Source organism: Callospermophilus lateralis, chromosome 11 (genome assembly GCF_048772815.1).
Source record: "Callospermophilus lateralis isolate mCalLat2 chromosome 11, mCalLat2.hap1, whole genome shotgun sequence".
Taxonomy (NCBI): domain Eukaryota; kingdom Metazoa; phylum Chordata; class Mammalia; order Rodentia; family Sciuridae; genus Callospermophilus; species Callospermophilus lateralis.
Window position 1 is genome coordinate 49,632,314 of NC_135315.1, and position 10,183 is coordinate 49,642,496.

The following is a 10,183-nucleotide window of genomic DNA, read 5'->3' on the forward strand; positions in this document are numbered from 1 at the left end:
TCTACCTACACACACCCACACACAGACACACACATACACACACACCTACCTCACGCTTCAAAACCCGAGAATAAGTTTCACAAGTACACGTTGATTTGTACATTTAACATTTTTTCTAGCACATAATGATAAAGTTCTTATTATAACAAAGCAGTATATTAAGACAATTTTCTGATAGTTTAGAAGAAGGAGTACTTTAAAAAAACCACACACACAGGTCTTTCATGGCTGAGCAGCATTCCTGCTACAAACCCATCCTGGGGTAAGGGCTGTATGTCAGGGTACCTGGGGACTTGGCTTCCATCCAGTTTCCCCCATTCTCTCCATGGCCTGCAGCGGTAGTAACACTGATTGAGGATGGGAAGAATTACTCTGAGCCGGTTGAGTACACATCACATAGGTGGCGGGCTCCTGGCTGCAGGCCACCCGACAGCTACAACAGCCTATACTCCACGTGCCTGGAGCTGTTCAAGTTCACCATCGGCATGGGTGACCTGGAGTTCACGGAGAACTACGACTTCAAGGCTGTCTTCATCATCCTGCTGTTGGCCTATGTGATTCTCACCTACATCCTCCTACTCAACATGCTCATCGCCCTCATGGGGGAGACCGTGAACAAGATTGCACAGGAGAGCAAGAACATCTGGAAACTGCAGGTGTGTCAGTGGGGTGTGCTGCTAGGAGGTGTCTGTGGCTGTCTGCTGGCTGTCACATAGTTGAACACATGAGCTCCTGTGGTATTTGGGGAGGGGGTGGAAAGCCCAGCCAGGCCAGGGATGAGCAGTGGCACCCCTTAACTGATGCCCTTCCCACAGGGTTCTCTGCTGAGCATGGGCTGCACAGCATTGGGTTAGCTTAGCGGGTGCTCATAGATGTTGTTTGGCCATGGACGGGCAGCCCTGGAGGGAAGGAGATGGAGTGCTCAAACCTGTGGGGTGTCCACCACAGAGGAACTTGATCTGGGGCAGACACTGGAGATCAGACTCAGGGTGCAGCTCACATGGGGAAGAGCTCCAAGAGCTCCTGTCTGAGCCCTGTGGTCCACACCTTCTTCCCCAACTACTGCAAAAAAAAAAAAAAAAGATCACTCTTATTAAGTGGAATTTACCCAATGGTAGTCCTGTTCTAAGTGTTTTGCTCACCTGATCTCATTTAGTCCTCCCATTCAATGGAGTGGATTCTATTACTATCCCATTTTTGGGTGAAGGTGTTGAGGGACAGAGATGTCAGCCACCTGTGTTCCAGGTCACACAGCTGGTAAGTAGCAGAACAAGGATTCAGACCAGGTGCTCTTGCTTCTGAGGTCCTGTTCTTAACTATCACCCCAGGTTGTCCTTTCATGAGCTCCTCAGGGAAGGGTCTGGGACACTCCATATCCCAGCTCCCTGATATGGAGGCTGAGCTCCCTTCCTGGAGTGTGCACCTGCCATGCTATGGAGACAAACCTAGTGTAGAAGGTCCCTGAGGTCCAGCTTGGAGGCATCAGGGACAGGGAGAGCCTCTGGAGGGGCTGAATCCTGGCATCCAGCATGGGCAGCCAGAGTGGTCCCTGATGAGCCCTCTGCCTCTCTGCACTTTGTGTCTTCCTGCAGAGAGCCATCACCATCCTGGACACGGAGAAGAGCTTCCTAAAGTGCATGAGGAAGGCCTTCCGCTCAGGCAAGCTGCTGCAGGTGGGGTACACACCTGACGGCAAGGATGACTACAGATGGTGCTTCAGGTAATGCCCAGGCAGAAGTGAAAGCCGTGGAGCTCCAGGACCCAGTCATGGGTGCCAGGGGCCCTCCTGGAGCCAGTTGTGGGTACAGAGGCTGCCTCAGGATCTTTTGGGACCTGTTGTAGGCCAGCTATAGGTATGAGGGTGACCCCAGAGCTCAGCAGTGGACATAGGAGATCCACCTCAGATCTCAGCAAAGAGGGATGCAGACATTAAATCTTAGAAAATGTGAAATGTCCAGAAGGGACCACCTAGTGAGGAAGGCCAGGAGCAGGAATCTAATAGTTAAAGTCCTTGGGCCTCACGGTGTGGTTAGGGAGGGGGTGCTATCCAAAAAGTAGGCCCTCTCCACCAGCTGTGTCTCCATTCAGATCTGTGGGTTTTGGGGATCCGGAAGCTGCACATGGCCCTGAGGCAGCCGGTTCCCTGACCTCTCTCCTCCCCTGCAGGGTGGACGAGGTAAACTGGACCACCTGGAACACCAATGTGGGCATCATCAATGAGGACCCTGGCAACTGTGAGGGTGTAAAGCGCACCCTGAGCTTCTCCCTGAGGTCAGGCAGAGGTAAGGCATGCAGGTCCATGCTGTGTGTGGAGGGGCCCTTTGCTGGTGGCCTGATGTTGGGCAGGTGGGTCCCCTACTTCTTGCAGGCCTTTCTTACCCCCTCAAAGGACCTGGGCTCTGTAACAGCCCTGTCACTGTGCAGAGGCCCAGGGAGGTCCCTCCAAGGAGGCTGCAGGATCTGAACTCAGCCCAGGTGAGTTCTTGATTTATGCTGTGAGAATAATTCCAGAATATGTTAGAAGAAGACACAAGCAAAGATTTATTTAAGGACAGCAAATGTATCCACACACCAAAGGCAGGGGCGGATGCCTTTCAGAGGAGAGCAGAGTGATGATGGGTCCAGGTTGAGTCCTCTGATGATATATATGATTCTTTTGGGAAAAAATGTACAGATTTTCAGGCAAGCTTCTTTGAAGATCAAATCCCATATGAATCACTTGCTATTTGGGGTTCAGAATGTTTCTTATTGATTGAGAAGTCTAGCCATAAATCAGTTGTGGACATATTGTGTAGGTCTTTGACTCTGGTGACATTTAAATTAATTATGATTTTGTTCTGGTTGGTCTGCCCTAAGCATACACTGGGGGATTTTGTTGATTTAACTAAATCTGGATGTATGTCTACTAAGGGTCTCTTTTTCTGTCTCCTGAGAGCCCACCTATCTCAGTCCCAAATGTCAGCCATCCACACACACTCAGCTGTGGGTGCTCTTACATGCCCTGGTATATGCCTGTACAGCTGAGCACTTGGTGTTCCAGCAATTTGGTTGTGCCAGCCTGGCCCAGGCACTGTCCCCAGTGCCCAGAGGAAGCAGCTCAGGGCACTTTCCACTCCCTGGAATGGTCAGTGGGTCAGGGATGCCCTGTCTCCTGGCTCTGCTCCTCATAGCCCATGTGTGCTGTTATAGCTTTGTGAGGCTAGAAGACACAGACAGATGCATGGGAACACTTCCTTTACACAGAAGCCTGGGGCAGGTGGCGGGGTTAAGAAAAGGGTACACATGGAGGAAAAAATAAATAAATAAAGAACCAACAAAAACCCTGGGGAAAATTACGACCAGAAAGCAAAGCCATCTAATAGTTTGATGGTAAGCACTTCACAGTAAGCACCAAATTCAGGGTCTGCGGACATTTATTTAAAAATGAAGTGGACATAGTTTATATAGAACAAAGTTTGAGTTGTATTTATACAGGTGGGCCACTGCACCCAGCTTAAAATGTGCACATTTTAAATGTACAGTTTTGTAAGTTTTGACAAACGTACATGCGCACTTAGTCAACCACCACCCTACTCCAGATATAGAGCCTTCCCATCATGTCAGAAAGCACCCTGAAGTCCTTTCAATTTCAAATTCAAGGACTACTGAATTTCTGGGTAGTCTATTTCACTCTCCCCAACCTAGGGAACTGTCTAATTTCTGTCAGTGTAGATTTGTTTTCTATCAGCTTTTGTTTACCTGAGAATGTCTATTTCATCCTCAGGTTTGTTTCACTGGATATGGAAGTCTGGGTTAACAGGTTTTTATTTTTATTTTTTATCTCAACACTTTGTTTCTTCACTTGCCTTGCCTTCTGGGAGAAGTCATCATTATTTGATTGTGTTCTCGGGTATGTAGTATGTCCTTCCTGCTCCCTACCCCCCACTGCTTTTAAATTATTTTCTTTATCTTTAGTTTTCAGCAGTTTTACTAAGGTATACGTAAGTATGGTTTTCTCTGTTTTTCTTTTTTTCCTGCTTAGGGTTTACTGAGATTATTTGATCTGTACATCAATATGTTTAATTAAATCTGAGAAACTACACACATTGCTTGACTCTCCTTATCTTTTCTTTTTGGGATTCCAATGACATGTGTGTTAGACCATGTGCTATTGTCCTATAGATCTGAGGCTTTGTTTATTATTACTCATTTTTTTCCTCTTTGTTTCTCATATTTAATAATTTATTTTGATCCATGTTCACATTTAATGTCCCTTTCCATAGCCATCTCCAAATTGCTTTTAATGTCATCTAGTGAATTCCGTATTTCAAGTCATGGGCTTTTTGGTTTTAGAATTTCTATTTTTTAAAAATATTTCTCATTTCTCTGCTGAGATTCCTTAACTATTCCCTCATTAAAACTATATTTCCATTTAGTTCTTTTAACATATTTATAGTAGCTTCTTAAAAAATTCTGTCTGTAAAATCCAATATCTGAGTTATCTTGGGGTAAGTTTCTTTTAACTGCTATTTTTCCTGACTATGGGCTGGCTACATTTTTTGTTCCTCTTCCTTCCCCACCCCCTCCACTCTCCATCTCCCTTGTCTCTTTATACTTCATATTTAAAAATTGTACACTGGGCATTGTAGATAATATACTGTGCAAACTCCAGATTCTATTACCTTCATTTAAAGAATATTGAACTTTTATTCAGTTAGTGGTTCAGTTACTAAGGAATCACCTTGAATTTGTGTAGGCTTAATTTTAAATGTTGGTATGGCAAATCTGTGGAAATCCCAAAGTATTTTCTTGTGAAAATCCCAAAGTATATTCTAAGCCCATTGAAACTTGTAGGACTCAACCTCTGAAATTTGTCTCCTCTGAGGATCTTGTTAAAGCTTGGTTTTAGATTTTGTTAGTATGGATCTTGAGTAGGCTCAGTCTAGATCATGGCCATTACTTTTAAATGGAACCTGTCTTGTGTCTTCACTTGATACTCAGAGTATTTAAAGGAAGGTAAGGAGACCTCTCCACTCTGGTTGGGCTCCCCTAGTATTAGGCAATATTTCCCCAGGATTGCTCAACCTTTAATATCTCTGTCTGTCCCCCACCTCCTTGTACTGGGAATTGAAGTCAGGGCACCTTACCCGTGAGCTATACCTCCAGTCCTTTTAATTTTGTATTTTGAATCAGAGCCTTGCTAAGTTGCTGAGGTTGGCCTTAAACTTGTGATCCTCCTGCCTTAGCCTTCCAAATGATTGGGATTAAGGTATGTGCCCAACTTCTGCTTCGCTTTCAACCCCATAAGCTGCCACTCTCTAGTAAGGCTCATGAGCAAGCACAGCCCAGATCTCAGCCAAGGACTTTTGGGGAACCAGCCACCTCAAAGCCTTCTGAGCTTCTACCCCATAACTCCTTTTTCCTCTTCTCCTGTGCCTGCCTCCTGGAGTCTACCTGATTCAGTTGCCCCAAACTCCTATTTCTTCCTCCTCAGATCAGGGGTAGTTCCATGTTCTGCTGGGATTGCCGTTCACTGCACTGTAAATGGGGAAATTGTCTCTAATCAGATAGTCACGGTGTTGGTAGTGCTTGCCTGTGAATTTCACTTCTCTCGAGGTTCACAGGTTTTCACTGACTGTTGTCCGAGTTCAAACACCTTTGCAGCATGTATTTGCCCAGTTTTATAGTTGTCTACAGCAGGATGGCTAATCTGGTACTAGATGCTGCATTATAGTTGGAAGTAGAGAACTATTTCAAGAAAAGCTTGTTTTTGGAAAACTACTCAAGTGCTTCATCAGTTTTCCCACAGGTCTCCTATAGTCCTGTGAGGTTCCTATGAGTCTAATTGGAAGGATTTCCTGTGTCACATCCTAACACTTAGGATGATTATCTCTTCTTCAGTTGTTAGCTGAACTAATTTTGCTGGGGAGCTATTTGAAGATGGTTTTGCATGTGATTTGAGCAGTTTTTAATATCACTCTCATTGATTTCATGAAATCCACATCTTTTAGAAGATGCAGCATTTCAACTTGCAGATGATTTTTATTGTGTTTGCATGACATTGTTGGCTGTTTACAACATTGCACATTCACTGTGATATTAATAAGGACATTGACCCTGTGGCAGGGATGCACACATCTTTATTAATTGGAGAAGAGATAGGGGGGAGGTTAATTTTCCCTAATTTTGCACTTAAAATTAATTAGGGAATATTTCTTGAGGATTTTGCTTCCTACTTTGTAACAGGAGAATAGCCAACTATTTCAGATAATAGGATTCTTTCCCCACCAAACAGTGTGTGTAATAGGAAGGAGTGAGGGAATGCAGGAGGGAATGCAGGAGGGAAGGGCCTCCTGCATTAGGGAAACATGTAAAGGGTCATAGCATCAGAAATGTGGTGAGCAATTGGAAGGCCCATTCCTCTTCTGAGGGACCTGGAACTGGGGTTAGGCTGGTAGTTGCTGAGGCTGGGTGTCCCCACCACCAAGCCATGGCATACCCATGGCACCTGTCTATCTCACAATGTACCTCCTGCTTCTATGCCTGGGTTCCCTGAAGAATCCTTCATCAGCAGTTGGTGCTGGGATCAGACTGGGGCTGCAGGCCAGTGTCAGCCTGAGGGTCTGGAAACTTCAGTTGGAGTAGTCACAGTGGGACTAGCCTCTGGCAGCCTGATGCCTCTGAGCTGTGGTCCATGTTGGATACCAGCACAGGGGCCTGCATCATGGCCTGAGGCTGAGATGTGTGAGTTTAGGCTGGTTTTCCAGAGAGGTGAAACTCCAGGTGGCCAATAAGAGGGCTTGGCTAATCAGGGCTTTAGCAAATGAAAGGAGAAAACACACAACCTGCCTTCTTGGCAGTCATTCCTCTGAGGTGATCAGAGGCTAGAGGTGGCCATCTGGGTTACAACTGGGTCCTCCTCAGGAGCTCCCTGGGATTTCAGATCATATTTGAGGTCCCCATTTGAGGCCCAGTGTTACATGTTTTCCTCAGCACAGTTCCTAATCTTCTAAGCCCTGGTGAGTCCTGGACCCTAAATCCCGATCCTTTGGTTGGTGTTCATTACTGTAGAGTTGACCCGGTGTGGAGCCACTCATGGGGCAGCCCCCGTGTTGCTCTTTGGGTGCCTCCTCTCTCCCCCACCGTGGCAGGGAATAAATGGAAGCTTGCAGAGTCTCCATGGGTGGATTCTCATGTGGTCCTTACTTGTCCAAATGGATGAGGCTCCTTGAGCAGCTGAGGGAAGAGAAAACTGCACTGATCCAGGAACCACAGGAAGCACCAGCATGCCCAGACCTCCTTCTATTTGGAGATTAGTGAGGCCACAAAGTGAATGTGTGTTTGTCTTGCTGTGCACAAGGTAGCAATGATGTTTTATCCTTTAGTTTCAGGGAGAAACTGGAGGAACTTTGCCCTGGTTCCCCTTTTAAGGGATACAAGCACTCGAGATAGGCACCATGCGCAGCCGGAGGAAGTTCATCTGAAGCACTTTGCAGGATCCCTTAAGCCAGAGGATGCTGAGGTCTTCAAGGATTCCATGGCTCCAGGGGAGAAGTGAGGGACCCCCACCTGGGGTGCTCTCCATGCTGGGCCTTTTGATGCCCCACTCCCACTGAGGGGCTGTTCAGGGAACACCAGTGCCCTGTCAGCAGTGTGACCCTCTCAGGGCCTGCTCAGGCACATTCCTAGGACTGCACTGGACCTGCTGTGGGAAGTGTGGTTGGGTGTGTGGGGAGAGACATGCATCCACCCACTGCTGTCCCAGGTGAATCTTCAAACAGGAAGCCATCTGCCTTTCAACTTCTCACTGACTTCATTAAACAGTGTGAAGGGTAAGTCTGTACTTGGACATAGCTTAGACCCTTGCTGCCTTTGATCTTCATGTTACTGGGAGTAAATGGAGTTCAGAAAAACACCTTTGATGAGAACATAAATTTCCTTCGATGTTGAAAGCTGAAGCTCTTACCCTCTGTATTGTGTTAATATCTCACCCGTCCAGAGCAGTCTCATTGGGGGATATTGTTTGATCCCCAGAGAAGGTGGGGAATGCTTCTCCCATTCCTAACTCCAGCAGAATGAGATTGCCCAAGAGTGTCTTTATTTTTTAGGGTGAAATATCAAAGTCCCCTAAATATTAGCTCTATTGTTGTTCAGATAAAAGCCCAGAACCATGTTCCAAGGGACACATGGAGGGAAGTTTCTAATGATCACAGTCTGCACCCCTGCAGTGCTAAATGCTTCCACCCCATCCATTTTGTCATCCATCAAATAAATAAATACATATATATACATACATACGTGTTATAACAAGTGTGAACTTTGTGCCGGGTGTCAGACTGGCACAGTAGATGGCTCTGTGTAGTTTGTTTGTATAATATGCATGTGTGTGTATGTGTGTGTATGTGTGTGTGTGTGTGTGTGTGTTTGTGTGTTTGTGTGTATGTGTGTGTACTACCCCATACGGCAGGAGTCTCTGTCTTTCTTTAGTTGTTACCCATGGGCAAGGATGTTACCTCACAAACACTATAGTCAGCAAACTATAGTCCATGGGCCAGATCTGCCCTGCACCTGTTTTTTTTTTTTTTTTTAATTTTAAATTTGTTTTCATTAGTCATACATGACAGGAGAATACATTTATGCATTTTGATATATCATACATAGATGGGATATAATTTCTCATTTTTCTGAGTGCACATTTTGTAGAATCATATTGTAGTCATAAATATATATATATATATATATATATAGAGAGAGAGAGAGAGAGAGAGAGAGAGAGAGAGAGAGTAAGTCTGTTTCATTCTATTATCTTTCCTATTCCCAAAACCTCCTCCCTCCCCTCCCTTCATTTCCCTCTACCTAATCTAAGGTAACTTTATTTTTCTCTAATGCCCGCCCCCTTGTTGTGAATTAGCATCTGCATATTAGAGAAAACATTCGGCCTTTGGTTTTTGGGATTGGATTATTTTGCTTAGCATGATATTCTCCAATCCATCCATTTACTGGCAAATGCCATATTTTATTCTTCTTTAGAGCTAAATATTATTCCATTGAATATATAGACCACATTTTCTTTATTCACTCACCTATAGAAGGACACCTAAGTTGCTTCCATAGTTTAGCTATCGCCTGCACCTGTTTTTATGAATAAGTTTTCATTGGAACACAACTTTACCCATTCATTTATATACTATCTATGACTGCATTTGTCAAAAAATGCAGAATTGAGTATTTGCCAGAGACTGAGAGACTCATAAATCCTTTATGAGTTTATTATATGGCCCTTTATAATGAAGTTTGCTAACTCTTCCTGATACTAAAAGCTTGGTCTTGTCCCCAGTGCCTATCTAATAATGAGGTTGAGGGTTTGATAAAAAGGAAAAAGAAGTTTCATTGCTTTCCTGGCAAAGGAGAAACACAGGGCACTCCTGTCCCAGAGGCTGTGATTCGAATTGCCAGGGGACATGAGGATTTTACCAAAGGGATACAAGGCTACATTCCAGCTGTGCCCTGTTGAGAAACATAATTCATTTGTAGACTTGAATTTAGTCTGTTTTTTTCAGACCTGCAGGTGCCAGCGCTGAAATACACAGTCCTTCACTCTTGCGGTCTGTGGTGCATGGTTGTGAGCTGAAGGACAGATAACTTGGCTTAGGAGGGGAGGAAACTTCATCTTTCTTCCTCCATGATTAAGGAGGGGGAGATGGAGAAGAGGAAGGGAAAAAATAAGTTTTAAAATAAGTTGCAGTGGCAGAGCAACAGGCTTATATTTGAAGCAGGAAGCATTCCCCTGTTTTATCTTCCTTTATGGGATAGAACTTAAACAAATGATCCAGGAGTGAGATCCATCCTAGATGTGGGTGTGTTGTGTGAATGTCTGTGGATTGTGGAGTGAGCTGCTTAGATATGAAATTGGTGGACATTGATTGGTTCAGGAAAGGATGTATGGCTTTAGCTAGGGCTGGGTTTGGACACTCCATGAGAGATGAATCTGGAGGAAATTCTGATGCTCTTCCTCCATGATCTCCAGCGTCACCTCTGCTCCACACATGGTACCCCACAGAGGAGTCTGAGGGCTGCCCATTGAGGCGCTGTGGGTGAAGTGAGGTGTGTGTGGAGGAGGAATAGAGACTGATGGCATGTATGGAGCACAGAGGAAAGTGCTTGGTGTGTGTTACCCTTTAAGCCTCATAACAGCTCACGAAGA

General features: G+C 45.1%; 1 protein-coding gene across 2 annotated transcripts in view; it reads left to right on the plus strand.

Moving 5' to 3' along the window:
* Nucleotides 1–8,395, plus strand: part of Trpv1 (transient receptor potential cation channel subfamily V member 1) — a 30,368-nt gene extending 21,973 nt beyond the window's left edge. The window contains exons 13-16 of one of the 2 annotated variants that reach the window (XM_077110496.1): nt 337–656; nt 1,593–1,720; nt 2,167–2,282; nt 7,365–8,395. In XM_077110496.1, coding sequence (XP_076966611.1) covers nt 337–656; nt 1,593–1,720; nt 2,167–2,282; nt 7,365–7,537 — 737 coding nt within the window. In that variant the 3' untranslated portion in view covers nt 7,538–8,395. The remainder of the gene's footprint in view (nt 1–336; nt 657–1,592; nt 1,721–2,166; nt 2,283–7,364) is intronic. The other variant, XM_077110497.1, reaches the window with a different exon arrangement.
* Nucleotides 8,396–10,183: the final 1,788 nt, after the last annotated feature.